This window comes from Xenopus laevis, chromosome 4S, assembly GCF_017654675.1.
Source record: "Xenopus laevis strain J_2021 chromosome 4S, Xenopus_laevis_v10.1, whole genome shotgun sequence".
NCBI lineage: Eukaryota > Metazoa > Chordata > Amphibia > Anura > Pipidae > Xenopus > Xenopus laevis.
In genome coordinates, this window is record NC_054378.1 from 12,036,731 (window position 1) to 12,052,914 (window position 16,184).

General features: G+C 42.9%; 2 protein-coding genes across 3 annotated transcripts in view; one reads left to right on the top strand and one right to left on the bottom strand.

The window, feature by feature from the left end:
* mtch2.S (mitochondrial carrier 2 S homeolog) overlaps positions 1-16,184 on the bottom strand; it is a 61,215-nt gene that overhangs the window by 43,024 nt on the left and 2,007 nt on the right. For both annotated transcript variants that reach the window (XM_018260164.2, XM_018260165.2), the window contains exon 2: positions 14,512-14,614. The gene's annotated coding sequence lies outside the window, so the exon portion shown is untranslated. The remainder of the gene's footprint in view (positions 1-14,511; positions 14,615-16,184) is intronic.
* On the top strand, positions 5,121-9,870 carry LOC121393431 (traf2 and NCK-interacting protein kinase-like). Its single transcript, XM_041561920.1, has 11 exons — positions 5,121-5,147; positions 5,246-5,284; positions 5,395-5,460; positions 5,625-5,678; positions 5,772-6,101; positions 6,230-6,320; positions 6,465-6,592; positions 7,077-7,131; positions 7,312-7,384; positions 8,366-8,541; positions 9,705-9,870. Exons 1-11 carry the CDS (start codon positions 5,121-5,123, stop codon positions 9,815-9,817), a joined length of 1,152 nt encoding a protein of 383 aa, XP_041417854.1. The 3' UTR covers positions 9,818-9,870.

Consider the following 16,184-nt stretch of genomic DNA (forward strand, 5'->3'; position numbering starts at 1 on the left):
AAAGAGAGAGATTAATGAAACTACAAAATCCCAGACATCCGCTTGTCAGACCTGCAGCCAGTGTCTTCTAAGTTCTTAATGAGTACAAATCCCAGAATCCCTTTTCAGACCTTTTGCAGCCTGTGGTTCTTCTAGCTCTTAATGAACTACAATCCCAGAAATCTCTTGTCAGACCGCAGCCATGTGGTCTTCTAGCTCTTAATGAAACTACAAATCCCAGCATCCCTTGTCAGACCTGTATGGCCTGTAGTACAAATCCAGCATCCCTTGTAAGACCTGTAGCCTGTAAGTAAAATCCAGCATCCCTTGTCAAGACCTGCAGGCCTGTGTTCTTCTTAACTGGTTACTACTTGAACCTACAATCGCCAGCATCCCTTGTAGACCTGTAGCATGTAGTACAAATCCCAGCATCCTTGTCAGAACCAGCATGCATTGCGGTTTTTCTAACTGTACTGAACTACAAATCCCAGACTCTTTGCCAGACCTGCAGCATTCATAGCTCTTAATGTTACTGAGCTACAAATCCGCAGTACCCTTGTCAGACCGCCTGTAGTAAAAATCCCAGCATTCCCTTGTCAGACCTGTAGCCTGTAGTACAAATCCCAGCAATTCCCTTGTAAGAGACCTGTAGGCCTTGAGTATTAAATCCCAGCAATCCCTTGTCAGACCTCTGCAGCCTGTGGTCTTCTAAACTGTTAACTGACCGTACAAATCGCCAGCAATCCCTTTCAGACTTTTAGCCTATAGTACAAATCCCAGAATCCCCCCCCCCCCCCCCCTTGTCAAGACCTGCAGGCCTGTGGTCTTTTAGCTGTTACTGACCTAGAAATCCCAGAATCCTGTCAGATCTGGCAGCCGTGGTCTTCTAGTTCTTAAATGAAACTACAATCCCAGAATCCTTTCAAGACCTGCAAGTCTGTGGTCTTCTAGGCTCTTAATGAACTAAAACCAGAATCTAGTTGTCAGACCTGCAGCCTGTGGCTTTTAGCTGTTACTGGCCTATATATCCAGAATCTCTTGTCAGACCTGCAGCCTGTTGTTTCTTCTAGCTCTAATGAACTACAAATCCCAGCATCCGCTTGTCAGAACCTGCAGCTATGTGGTCTTCTAACTGTTACTGACGCTACAAATCCCAGCATCCCTTGTCAGACCCTGTAGCCCTGTGGTCTTTTTAAGCTGTTACTGACCTACAAATGCCCAGCATCCTTGTCAGACCTGTAAAAGCCTGTATTACAAAATCCCTAGCACTCCCTTGTCAGACCTGTAGCCATATAGTAGCAAATCCCAGCATCCCTTGTCAGACCTGTAGCCTGTATTCAAATCCAGCATCCCTTTCAGACCTGTAGCCTATAGAACAAATCCCAGCATGCCCTTGTCAGAACCTGTAGGCCTATAGTACAAATCCCCAGCATCCCTTGTCAGACCTACAGCCTGTGGTCTTTCTAACTGTTACTGAACTACAAAAATCCCAGCATCCTTGTCCAGACCAGCAACTTGTGGTCTAGCGCTTGAACGGACCTGTAGCCTTTAGTCGTCTGTTACTGATCTACAAATCCCCAGCATCAACTTGTCAGACCTGTAGCTATAGTACAAAAAAAAAAAATCCCAGTAATCCCTTGTCAGACCCTGCAGCCTAGTAGTACAAATCCCAGATTCCTTGTCAAGGACAAGCAAGCTTGCGGTTTTCTAACTGTTACTGAACTAAAAATCCCAGTATCCCTTGTCAGACCTGCAGCCTTCTAGCTCCTAATGAACTAAAAAATCCCAGCATCCCTTGTCAGACCTGTAGTCTAAAGTACAAATCCCAGCATCCCTTGTCAGACCTGTAGCTTATAGTACAAATCCCAGCATCCCTTGTCAGACCTGTAGTCTAAAGTACAAATCCCAGCATCCCTTGTCAGACCAGCAGCTTGCGGTTTTCTAACTGTTACTGAACTAAAAATCCCAGAATCCTTTGCCAAACCTGCAGCCTTCTAGCTCTTAATGTTACTGAGCTACAAATCCCAGTATCCCTTGTCAGTCCTGCAGCCTTCTAGCTCTTAATGAACTACAAATCCCAGCATCCCTTGTCAGACCAGCAGCTTGTGGTTTTCTAACTGTTACTAAACTACAAATCCCAGCATCCCTTGTCAGACCTGCAGCCTGTGGTCTTCTAGCTCTAAATGAACTACAAATCCCAGAATCCCTTGTCAGACCTGCAGCCTGTGGTCTTCTAGCTCTTAATGAACTACAAATCCCAGCATCCCTTGTCAGACCTGTAGCCTAAAGAACAAATCCCAGCATCCCTTGTCAGACCTGTAGCCTATAGAACAAATCCCAGCATCCCTTGTCAGACCTGTAGCCTATAGAACAAATCCCAGCATCCCTTGTCAGACCTGTAGCCTATAGTACAAATCCCAGCATCCCTTGTCAGACCTGTAGCCTAAAGAACAAATCCCAGCATCCCATGTCAGACCTGTAGCCTATAGAACAAATCCCAGCATCCCTTGTCAGACCTGTAGCCTATAGTAAAATCCAGCATCCCTTGTCAGACCTGTAGCCTATAGTACAAATCCCAGCATCCCTCGTCAGACCTGCAGCCTGTGGTCTTCTAACTGTTACTGACTTACAAATCCCAGTATCCCTTGTCAGACCTGTAGCCTATAGAACAAATCCCAGCATCCCTTGTCAGACCTGCAGCTTATAGTCAAAATCCCAGCATCCCTTGTCAGACCTGTAGCCTGTAGTACAAATCCCAGCATCCCTTGCCAGACCTGTAGCCTGTAGTACAAATCCCAGCATCCCTTGTAAGACCTGCAGCTTATAGTAAAAATCCCAGCATCCCTTGTAAGACCTGTAGCCTGTAGTAAAAATCCCAGCATCCCTTGTCAGACCTGCAGCCTGTGGTCTTCTAACTGTTACTGACCTACAAATCCCAGCATCCCTTGTCAGACCTGTAGCCTATAGTACAAACCCCAGCATCCCTAGTCAGTCCTGTAGTCTTCTAACTGTTACTGACCTACAAATCCCAGCATCCCTTGTCAGACCTGTAGCCTATAGTACAAACCCCAGCATCCCTAGTCAGTCCTGAAGTCTTCTAACTGTTACTGAACTACAAATCCCAGCATCCCTTGTCAGACCTGTAGCCTATAGTACAAATCCCAGCATCCCTTGTCAGACCAGCAGCTTGCAGTTTTCTAACTGTTACTGAACTACAAATCCCAGACTCCTTTGCCAGACCTGCAGCCTTCTAGCTCTTAATGTTACTGAGCTACAAATCCCAGTATCCGTTGTCAGACCGCCTGTAGTAAAAATCCCAGCATCCCTTGTCAGACCTGTAGCCTATAGTACAAATCCCAGCATCCCTTGTCAGACCAGCAGCTTGCAGTTTTCTAACTGTTACAGAACTACAAATCCAAGACTCCTTTGCCAGACCTGCAGCCTTCTAGCTCTTAATATTACTGAGCTACAAATCCCAGTATCCCTTGTCAGACCGCCTGTAGTAAAAATCCCAGCATCCCTTGTCAGACCTGTAGCCTGTAGTAAAAATCCCAGCATCCCTTGTCAGACCTGCAGCCTGTGGTCTTCTGTTACTGACCTACAAATCACAGCATCCCTTGTCAGACCTGTAGCCTATAGTACAAATCCCAGCATCCCCTGTCAGACCTGCAGCCTATAGTACAAATCCCAGCATCCCTTGTAAGACCTGTAGCCTGTAGTACAAATCCCAGCATCCCTTGTCAGACCTGTAGCCTGTAGTACAAATCCCAGCATCCCTTGTCAGACCTGTAGCCTGTAGTACAAATCCCAGCATCCCTTGTCAGACCTGCAGCCTGTGGTCTTCTAACTGTTACTGACCTACAAATCCCAGCATCCCTTGTCAGACCAGCAACTTGTGGTCTAGCCCTTGACAGACCTGTAGCCTTTAGTCGTCTGTTACTGATCTACAAATCCCAGCATCCCCTGTCAGACCTGTAGCCTTCTAACTGTTACTGACCTACAAATCCCAGCATCCCTTGTCAGACCTGCAGCCTATAGGTACAAATCCCAGCATCCCTTGTCAGACCTGCAGCCTGTTGTACAAATCCCAGCATCCCTTGTCAGACCTGTAGCCTGTAGTAAAAATCCCACTATCCCTTGTCAGACCTGTAGCCTATAGTACAAATCCCAGCATCCCTTGTCAGACCAGCAGGTTGCGGTTTTCTATCTGTTACTGAACTACAAATCCCAGAATCCTTTGCCAGACATGCAGCCTTCTAGCTCTTAATGTTACTGACCTACAAATCCCAGCATCCCTTATCAGACCTGTAGCCAATAGTACAAACCATAGCATCCCTAGTCAGTCCTGTAGTCTTCTAACTGTTACTGAACTACAAATCCCAGCATCCCGTGTCAGACCTGCAGCCTTCTAGCTCTTAATGAACTACAAATCCCAGCATCCCTTGTCAGACCAGCAGCTTGTGGTTTTCTAACTGTTACTGAACTACAAATCCCAGCATCCCTTGTTAGACCTGCAGCCTGTACTAGTCCTTTTTCTTTGATATCATGATGTTGAGAGTCGGTATTTCAATAGGGACTGGGCTTCATATTATAATAGAGGGAAGAATTGATGGTGCCAATACAGTGAAATGCTGCAACCTGTTTAATTTCATTTCATTTAAAGGGGAATTTTGCTTTAATGCTGTTGATGCAAAACGAAAAACTGATGCTAAATTTTGTTTTTGCCAATGGAAATCAGATTTCAGAATTTATGGTCAGAATAAAAATATTAGAGAATAATTATAAGTTTAGGGTTTGTTTTTGGTAACATGGGAGAAGTGGTTGAGGGTGTGAATACTTATATAAGGCAGTGAATCCTGATACGTATAGCAGAGAGGGCTGGTGCATGTGAGCTCACAATCTCTTCTTTCTTTCTATGTCTCCACACAGTGAAATTTCCAAGCGACGAAGCGTTTTTATAGCGTTTTCGAAGCGATTTTCCGAGCGATTTTCCAAGCGATTTAGCAGTGATTGTTATATAGAGATATTCAGCAAAATTCCATCAGATTTTTGGCGTTTGGAAAAACCATCTTCCTTTGACGTCAGCTGATATCGTCTTTTTAACCCAACAGCTCTTTTAAGAGCTAAAAAACTTGGGCGCAATGCTATTCTGCGCCCCCTGGAGGAAGGTAAGGCAACTGCTACTGTTTTATCTGAATTTAGGGTTTTGCTGTATAGAGAACAGATAAAGTATAGAATGTAATTGAATTTTTCTCTTCTCCTTCAGCCACAGGCGGAATCCAGATCCCTCTCCGAGATTTATAAGGTGAGTAGAAAGGAGGGTAAAACACTCGCCGCTACTGCCGGAAGTGAGACATGTTTTGTACCCTGGGGAATATTATGTTATCAATAAAATCCTTCTTTTTTCTTTTCCAGCCTCCTGATGGTCGGCTGACCAAGGATGTGCTTCTTGGAGAAGGCGGCACCGGAGACGTCTACAAGGTAAGAGACCAACCAATTAGAGTAGGGGAACTGAACAAGATTGTGATCACTAGACACAATCACACAATGATTTAGGCAGACATATCAAGCTTCTGGTTTGGGGGCTGCATTAGACCCTCTCTTTCCTAATTGTATATAAGTCAACCTTTCTGTCTGTATTACAGGGACGACACCATCGAAGAGGCGTGGTAGCGGTGAAGATCGCCAACATCAGCCGAGTACTGTATCTTTATAATTCCAATCTCTATATATCAATCCTATTTGTGTAGTTGCCTATGTGACCTAAAGGGATTTCTATTATTCCACTCCAGGATGAAGAGTCAGTCATGAGGGAGCTGAAGTTTCTCCAGCAGTTCGGAGGCCACAAGAACATCGCCTCTTACTATGGAGCTTACTACAGGGCTCCACTCACGGAGTGCTCATCGGAGCACTTGGAAGTAAGAAATGATTTACTGTATCGTGTTCATTCCTCTCAATCTCCACTGGAAGTGATAGAATACATGACCTTAAATAATTTCTATATATTGCAGATTGTTCTCGAGTACTGTGGTGGCGGCTCTCTCCACACCCTCATCAGCAGGACCAATGGCCAATCCCTGAAGGAGACCTGGATTGGCTATGTCTGCAAGGAGGTTTTAAAGGTAAGGCCAGATTTACCCCTTAATGCCTCTTCTTTAATTGCATAAATTATATATATACAATCTCTTTGTTGGTAATGTTTATTCTTATGTCTGTTAAAGTCTTATAACCTACATCTCAATCTCCCCAGGGGCTGCACCACATCCACAAGAACCGGGCCGTTCATAGAGACATCAAGAGCCTGAACATCATGCTCACAGAGACGGCCAAAGTGAAGACCAGTGAGTAAAACTTACAGTTATAAGAGTAATGGATGATGGGGAGCTAACGTGAATATGGAGTCAGGGGCTTTCATAATTCAGGTTTTTATATTATTGTGGTTAAACAAGTTATTTTCCATTAACCGTTTGTATTTGTCATTTCAGTCGACTTTGGAAACAGCTGGGACCTGGATCCGCAGACTGGATTGTGCCACGAAGCAGACGGGACTGCACATTGGATGGCACCCGAGGCCATAAGGCAGAAGGGCCAGCGCCTGGCGTACGACACCAAAGTATGTTGTACTTATAATACTTGTAACAACACCGAGCATTTACTTATCAGTCCTAATGGGAGCAGTCATTTTCTCATGGAGAGAAAGGAGTTTTTCCGAAACGTTGGGTTTCTTAACTGTTTGCACAATGTGTCTGCTTTAATATATTTGCTCATTTGCAATGTGACGCTGGTGTTCTGTAACTGCTATTGTTTGTAATGGAGATGTATTACTGTATACACGTTTATATATAATAAAGCATTTTTACACTTTTATATTGTGTTCATTTATTAGGGGGTGCATTGGGCTATTTTAGAAGTTGTATTCTGTTCTGTTCTGGCCATAATTGAGCTAAGGAGAATGGCGTGTACTTTTGCACCCATGATAATATATGTATATGTTTCTAAAAGAGAGTTGTATACGTGTAGCCTTTTTACTTAGACTTTATTAAACACCCACTAACCCAATTCTCTCCTTCTAATGCTCTTTGGTGTGTCTTTTGCAGTGTGACATCTGGTCGCTGGGCATAACCGCCATCGAAATGGCCGAGGGAAAACCACGTAAGTGAATCACAACAATTATGGCTACTTTATTTTATACATTGAGCAGCAGAGGTTCTATATCAGAATGGGAGGAATTTGGGGTGATTTGCTATTTCCAGCAAAAAAGAATCTTTCTATAGATTAAAATAACTTCTAGACATGTTGGATGGACCTGATATATATGTTTTTCACTTTTAGCATACGCAGATGAATACCCGGTGGAGCACCTGATTAGAGAAGCCCAACCACCGAGGCTTCAATCAAACAACTGGTGAGTCGGTCCCAGCTCGTGTCACTGTACATTGTACCTGCGCTTGCAGACATGGAACTCCCCACATTTTCTAACACTTGGGACATTTGGCAACTCCTATATCCACTTAGCCTCTTCCACAGTCTGCCCTCACCATGCCCCTTGTCTGTACAAATTTGGGATAATGGGGAGATTTCAGGGGGATGTGTATGTTATTTAAATACCTCCTAAATATAAATAGAGGGTTTTCTACTGCAGAGTTTAAATGTGGCCCATGAGATGCAGGCAGGGATATGTGTGTTTTCAGGGAAATATAGATGAATGCAGAGTGGATATGATCTATTTTATGTATATAATCAGTGTCTATGTCTCAGGGGCATAACAGTATAACTATGGGCCCCACTACTGTGAGATTACAGGCCATGTGCACTATGGTGCAGTCAGGAGAGGGTGTGGGAAAATCACAGGACCTTACCTTGTCCCTCTTAGCCTTATAGACATGTAGATATAGCACTGATATCCTTGTTTACCAGTTTGGGATGGTGGTGGGGAATCTTGGGTTGGGGATCACTTTTGGAGAAGATTTGTATATTCTGCAATACTATGGGTCTCAAATCAAGATAGATGATAGATATATAGATAGATGATAGAGATGGATAGATAGATAGATAGATGGTAGATAGATGATAGATAGATGATATAGATTAGATAGATAGATGATCAATAGATTATCGATAGATTAGATAGATAGATGATCGATAGATTTTATAGATAGAGGAGAGATAGATGATTGATAGATAATAGATTGATAGATAGATAGATAAAGAGATACATAGATAGATGATTGATAGAAATATAGATGGATAGATAGATATGCTGCAAAATATATCTATATTCTAGAGTGTAGCTAATGGTTACTGGGTAAAAGCTTCTGGAATATGGAAATAATGATCTGGGGATTTTTTTTTTCCTAGCTAAGGCTAAAATCTCTTTTTTTTTCAGGTCACAAAATTTTGTGTCCTTCTTGGAGTCGTGTCTGAAGAAGGATCCTTCGGAGAGAGGGAGTGCTGAAGAACTCCTGCAGCACCCATTTGTCACCCAACTGCCGCCTAAGAAGATCATCAGGGCTGAGATTAAAGAACATCTCCGGACTCTGCAGAACCGGCCGGCCAAGAAAGGTGAGGGAATCCATTATATTTGATACGACTGCACCATCACACAGTGTAACTCAACAGCTGCAAGAGTTGGTTTTGTCATAATGGCGCGTGGGAATAATGAACATATTTTAAGGGGTACTTTAGCTTAATATTTTAATTATATATAAATTTTTTTCAATAGTCTTTATTGAAATTTCAACTATTACAAGTTGACTTGCAAACATATGTTCATACACATGGGGGGCCGATTCATCAAGCTCGAGTGAAGGATTCGAAGTAAAAAAACTTTGAATTTCGAATATTTGAAGTCGAAGGATTTCAATTCCTAGTCGAATATCGAGGGTTAATTAACCCTCGATATTCGACCCTTGATGAATCGGCCCCATACAGTACTTCAGAATGTACATGTCAACAAATATATTTCCACATTACAGAAAAATAAAAAATAAAACAAAAAGAATATTTTATATTTTAGTATAATAGTGACAATGGAATTTGATCTTCAGTTTTTATTTTTATATCATATACAAGCTCTAATTCACATTTTATGAATCACAAAAATGTTTATGGTTATAGTTTGGACCCATTAGCTTTAAAGGAGAAGGAAAGCTCCAAGACGGTTTATTGTCAATAGATTAGCCTCAATAGTGCAAGCTAGAACGCTATATTTATTCTGCAGAATGCTTTACCATACCTGAGTAAACAGCTCTAGACACTGTCTGTTTGTTTAGGATAGCAGCTGCCATATAAGCTTGGTGTGACATCACTTCCTGCCTCTCCCTGCTCACTTACAGCTCTGAGCTCAGATTACAGCAGGGAGGGGAGGAGGGAGGGGGAGAGGAGCAAACTGAGCATGCTCAAGCCCTGCCCTGGAGGTTTATGCTGAAAACAGGAGGTCTGATACAGAAGTCCATGTGTACACAATAAAAGGAAAGAAATGCTGTGTTTCTTCAGAGCAGCATTACTTTGAGGGTTTACTGGTGTATTTATATAGACCTTTCTGATAAAGCTTACTTCATTTTAGCCTTTCCTTCTCCTTTAATCCCAATAGGAACCATTCCCTGGATAGGAATTTTTCTGAGGCCGTATTCATATAAAATGATACTCATATTATTTTTATATAATACGACAAAACAGGAATTTAACGTCGGTTATTTCCTTACTGTGATTCTTAATCTATACAGGACTGAAGGGAGTAGCTCTCTGGAGCCTGAAACAGCTGTGGCGTGCTTGTACACAGACATCGGCAGAAGAAGAAGCAGCTCTGCAAATGGCCCTGGAGGGCTTCTCCTGTTAGTGATCTTGTGGCCAATTACATCAACAGCCCACAAGGAGTTTCCTTAATCACAGCCGAGGAAAAAGAAACATCTACAGAGAAAGGTACAATTTCCTACAGAGTCTTAGCCCAACATTTTCTCCACTGGTAGGCATATGCCAGTTTGGTCTCCTGCTGCCGGTGTGTGTATATATTGGTAGGAACCAAATCCTTACTGTTTTTGGATTTTGGATAGAAGATGCTCAAGTGTGCATTACCTGGGCAAAATTACGTAAAGGCCATCTCCCATAAACTCTATTATAATCAAATAATCCAACATTTGTAAAATCATTTCCTTTTTCTGTGTAATAATTAAACAGTACCTTGTACTTGATCCCAACTAAGATATAATCAATCCTTATTGGAAGCAAAACCAGCCTACCAGCCATGTTATTTAATGTTTACATGATTTTTTTAGTAGACTTAAGACATGAAGATCCAAATTACATAAAGACCCCTTATCCAGAAACCCCCAGGTCCCGAGCATTCTGGATAACAGATCCCATACCTGTATATATATTCACTGGAGCTTTCCACTGTCAGATGCATATCCTTGCAGACTTTCACAGTACAATATTTTGATTTGCTTTTGCTGCACACGAGTGAATCTAAGTCAGTGACACCTGGGAAAGGAAAGTAATGTGGTGACTCCCCAGGGAATAAGGCTGAAATGTCATGCCTCTGAATGAGAATTTATGATGATAAATTACTGACTGATTTTTATTTTGTTTCTCAAACAGAACCAGGACCTTCTACAGCTCCACCAGCAACATCTTCTTTCAGGCTACCGCAGTTCAACCAGTGGGGGCTTCAAGATTTCTGCAACTACACCAACAGGGACTTTATCTCCTTCTGTAGCTCCATATTTATATCTCTTTCAGACTACCACATCTCCACCAGTGGTGTCTTCAGTTTACATCACTCCACCAGAAGTTTCACATTCAAGGGCCACATCTCCACCTCACTTTCCAACTGCCATAGTTCCATCCATGACTTCTACAGTATTTTCATGCACCTTTGGCTCCACCACCAGCTCCTCCTGTCCACTATGTCCCCAGTAAAGCTTCCCACTGCCACATTCAGGGCCGCCATCAGGGGGGGACAGGGGGGAGAGTTGTAGGGGGCCCAGAGGGTAAGGGGGCCCGGCCACGCCGCACTTTCTTGATTAGCCGGGCCCCCCTGCTTTCTGAGAGCTGCTGACTTTGGGAAGGCAGGGCGGGAGCACAAGGGGAGGTATCTTCTGTCCATTACTTCCCCTTATTGGTCACTGAGTTTAGGTCCCAGTTGAGCTGCTCAGGGATTGGATAGCTGAGGTTTGAACTTCTCCTCCAGCTCATCCAATCACCATGCAGCTTTACCAGGACTTGAAATTCTGTGACCAATAAGGGAAGAAAATGCTGTCACTGGAAGAAGATGCAGCCACCTGTGCTCCCCTCCTCCCTTCTGTAGTTGGCAGCTCACTGACAGCAGGTGGGCCACTTTAATAAAGTAAGTGTAACATGGCACGGCCCCCCCTAAAGATAACCCTTTGTTGTCCCTGTTGTGTGGTCGGGCCCTGGGCACCATTTAAACTTCTGGGGGGGTTTACATGGACATTTAAGAGGGGCCCTGGCCACCAATTTTTTTTTCAATGTGGGGTCCTAGCCACCAATATTTTTTAATGGGGGGCCCTGACCACAAATGTTTTTTTTAATGGGGGGGCCCTGACCACAATTTTTTTTTTTCAATGGGGGGCCCTGACCACCAATATTTTTTTATTAACATGCGGGAACCATAGCCACCAATGTCTTTTTTCTTTTAGTGTGTGGTGGGGAGGGCAGAACTGTAGGTGGGGCTTGTGGTGGGCGCAGCCCAGGGGGGACATTTTTTTGTATGGGGCCCTGCGATTTCTGATGGCGGCCCTGGCCACATTACCCCATCATTGACTCCTCTTCAATCAATTATCTTCACAGCTTTAAAGCCCTCCATACATTTTCATCAGTGCTTATTTTACATTGCCTTTAATAACACCCACAGCCCTGCTAGGCCTCTCTTTGACAGATTCATGCTTTCTCCCATTGACCTACAATTGACATCTCCTCTTTAAATATCCTAACTCTACCCCAGCATTGTCCTTTTCTTTATATCACTTGCTTATCCTCCAATACACCACCCCAGATAGTTTACTTTTAGGGCAGAGACACACACTCAGATTTGGGGAGATTTAGTGGCCCAGCGACAAATTTCCTCTTCTTCGGGACGACTAATCTCCCCAAACTGCCTCTTGCCGGCTAGAATCTAAATTGCCGGTGGGATGCCATCGGAGCACTTCATTTTCCGAAGTCGCCCAGACTTGCCTCACGAGGAAACTTTGGGCGACTTCGGAAAACTAAGTGCTCAGAGTACCACCCCGCCGGCGATTTAGATTTTAGCCGGCGGGAGGCAGTTTGGGGAGATTAGTTGCCCCGAAGAAGAGGTGTTTTATCGCCGGGCCACTAAATCTCCCAGAATCTGAGTGTCTCTGCCCTTAGCCCCCAAAGCACCCCAGGGGTCCCTCAAATCTACATATAATCTTTAGCCAATTATACCCCATATGATATTTTTTCTTTAAAACCGCCACTACACAAAGGCTTCTCTGCAATCTCCCAACACCAATTCCTCAGTGGTTCTTCCTATTCAAATTGTCTTCCTATCCTTTCAATCCACTCAACAACCAGTCACATCTCCTCCTCTAAACCCTCACATAAACTCTTAGTACTGATACTGACATAAACTCTTAGTATAAGTTGATCCAGGGACTTGTCCGATTGCCCTTTGGGAGTCAGGAAGGAATTTTTTCCCCCTCTGAGGCAAATTGGCTCCGGCATCAGATGGGGTTTTTCGCCTTCCTCTGGATCAACTTCTAAATAGGAAGATCCCTTTTACACTAAAACTTGAACCTAATGGATGTGAGTCCTTCCCAACCTAAATTAGTATGAATTAATCTAAAATGCATAAATAAAACTATCACTTTATAAATAAATATGTTAATACACATTTCATTGGTGTTCTTGCATTTGTTATAGTTCTATAGTATTGCCAGGGAACATTACAGAGGAGGGAGACCTCTAGTGCAAGGGAAAAGGGTCACTGAAAAGTGAAGGTGGAATCAAGAAGCAGGGGTGGGAGAAATGGGTGAAAGGAGATGCTAAGGATGAAGAAATATGAGGAGGGGACCTAGTCCTACTGATCTGCACTGATACCAGAGGTTTGGTCAATCAATCACATACAAATGATATATAGTTTATATAAACATATCACGTGGGAGTAGGGGCCACCAACAGGTTTCCACAGTCCATTGCACTGATTTAGGCTGGGTGCCAGCACAGTCCAGTCAGCTCAGAAGAGGCATTATACTGGGCTTGTGCTGTGCCAGGGACATTATCATACATGGGCCCTCAGAAGTCCTGCCTGACCAATATCTAGGGTTGTCACCATTTTGGAAAAAAAAAATCTGGCTGTACAGAAAGGGGAGGGACAATGAGGGGGTGGTTTGGGAGAAAATATGGTCGATATGGGAGCGGGATTATAGGAAGAAGGGAAAGAAGCGGAGCTGGCGGCAGGGATTGGGGAGAGGACAGGGGTGGTACATCAGGGAATTATACATTTATGAGCAAATACATAGCTGGTTAAATGTGTAACACTGGTCCCAGTCTCGGCTGCTATATTACTGGTTAGGCTGGTGATATGCCAACCCCATTCATATCTGATTGAAACTCAGCCATATGTATCTGGGCAGGTTTGACCCTTGACTGAAGTAGCCACTGATCAGCTCCCTGCTCTTGTACAGTCCATTGGCCAGACTAGTCCACCTCTCAAAGAATGAGCCAGGGAGCACATTTCAGGTATTTCAGATCTAAGCAGGAAAAAGAATCAAACAGCAAATCCAAACACAGTGTATAGATCTATATATTCAGTAGGACATGTGGCGGGGGGTTGGGATCTGATAATGAAACATCCCACAAATCGACACACATAGAAACATCATACAAAATAGTTTATTTAATTTTTTTTGTACAAAACAGAAAACAAATGACATTATAATGAATTCTACACTGCCTCAATCCAGTGTTACCTTCAGTCTATACCAAAGATCCCCAACCTTTTTTTTTTTTATCCGTGAGCCACATTCAAATTCACATTTAAACTTGGGGTTTCAGTTATGGGCTGTATTGGCTATTTGGTAGCTTCTATATGGACTGGCAGCCTACAGGAGGCTCTGTTTGACAGGACACCGGGTTTTTATGCAATTAAAACTTGCCTCCAAGCCTGAAATTTAAAAATAAGCACCTACTTTGAGACCACTGGGAGTAACATTCAAGGGGTTGGAGAGCAACATGTTACTAGGGAGCCACTGGTTGGGGATCACTGCTCTATACCAACACAACTGTTTACTTTCAGGGGAGCAAGGTTTGTAAATCAGCCTGGGCTGGGGGCAATGCAATCTCCTGGTGGGCTGGGGGCAATGCACTTTGGTGGCAACTATGAGTTTGATGGGGGAGTGAGGCAACGGGGGAGTGAGGCAAGGGGTGACTGTGCACGGAAATCAAACTTAAACATCGCTGTGAGAAGCATTTCCCATTTAAGTAAGAAATATGGACAAGTAACCAGTTCTAACCCCATTAAGAATGTCCTACATACGAAAATGTAACACTCACCAGTGTATGAACCTGTTCCTTGTAGCTGACAAGCTGCTTTCACTGTAGTAATAACCGCCGGCACAATCGATGTATGTTGGGCCTCCAATTAAAAGATTCACATCTATTGGGATAAATAATATTGGTTAATTGTACTTAAAACCCATTCCACATTAGGCAATCAAACATTTAAATAAATGCACAGAAAACAAAGCAGTACATGAGTGTGGCCCTATTTGCAGGCTTATATATAAGGAGGTCATTCTACAGGGGGGTAATACAGATATGGGACCGGTTATCCAGAATGCTCGGGACCTGGGGCTTTCCAGATAACAAATCTTTCCGTAATTTGGATCTTCATACCTTAAGTCTACTAGAAAATCATATAAACATTAAATAAACCCAATAGGCTGGTTTTGCTTCCAATAAGGATTAATTATATCTTAGTTGGGATCAAGTACAAGTTACTGTTTTATTATTACAGAGAAAAAGGAAATCATTTTCTTGGATAAAATGGAGTCTATGGGAGAAGGCCTTTCCGTAATTCTGAGCTTTCTGGATAACGGGTTTCTGGATAACAAATCCCATACCTGTACCAGTTAAATTCTATGTTCTAGTCATGTGTTCATATGCCCGTTTGAGAATTTTGAGGCCAGCACAGGATAAATTCAGAGCCGCACAAAGACTTAAAGGGGGGTTCACCTTTAAGGTAACGGAAGCTTTTCAATTGGTTTTCATTATTTATTTTTTATAGTTTTATAGTTATTTGCCTTTTTCTTCTGACTCTTTTCAGCTTTCAAATGGGCGTCGCTGACCCCTTATAAAAATCAAATAAATACAAAATGAAAACCAATTGCAAATCGTCCCTCTCTACATCGTACTAAACGTTAATTTAAAAGTGAACAATCCCTTTAAACTTGAACAGTAGAAAACGGTCAAATAGAAAGCGTCAGAAAAAAATTATTTCCTGGAGAACTATCTGAAAACAACTGAACTGAAAAAAAGTGCTGAACGGTACACAACCCCTTTAAACACAGACACAATGCAGATATTACAATATAATTGTCGATAGATTGTGTGGTATTTTGAACGATGAATCAACAAATAAGCAGCTGACTGGATTATGAGCTGCTCTAGATCACAAAGCCTAAAGGTGCTTAAAGGTACATACACAGGCCAAGCCAAAAGGAAATGTTAACATCTGGCCTTGTCAATCTGATACAAGTCAGTCATGAATTTGTATTGTCCCCATTGCATTGTGACATTCATTTGGGTCGACCAATGATTGGTCTGAATGCCTCGTCCCCAGACTGGCTATACATGCCCAGATGCAGTATTCTCCCAATCTGCCCGACAAAATTGAGGGAGGGGTTTGTTTATACAGAGGTATCTCAGTGGACTGCTGATTAATTTTGATTGTTTTTTAAAATAACAGAATGTGCCTTTACTTTTCTATTCAGATGTTGCCCTGTTTAATGAAAGAAATAAATCCAAAGCATATACAAAAGTGATTTATTCTACTTCACACCCATGCACTGTATTGGCTGCAGGCTTTATCTAAAGGCAATTTATCAGCGTTCGAATGCTTCCTTCTGCCTCACAACTGCAGATGTTATCAGGTTGTTAGGGGTCACTGACCCCAGCAGCCAAAAAAAACCAACAGCCTTGCTGTAAGGTAGAGCCCTGCATTGGGT

Excerpts from the sequence above, each read along its gene's own strand:
- LOC121393431 (XM_041561920.1), top strand. The coding sequence starts at position 5,121 with ATGCTATTCTGCGCCCCCTGGAGGAAG. Across the intron at positions 5,285-5,394 it reads CCCTCTCCGAGATTTATAAG|CCTCCTGATGGTCGGCTGAC; the intron begins GTGAGTAGAAAG and ends TTTCTTTTCCAG. Across the intron at positions 5,679-5,771 it reads AGATCGCCAACATCAGCCGA|GATGAAGAGTCAGTCATGAG; the intron begins GTACTGTATCTT and ends ATTCCACTCCAG.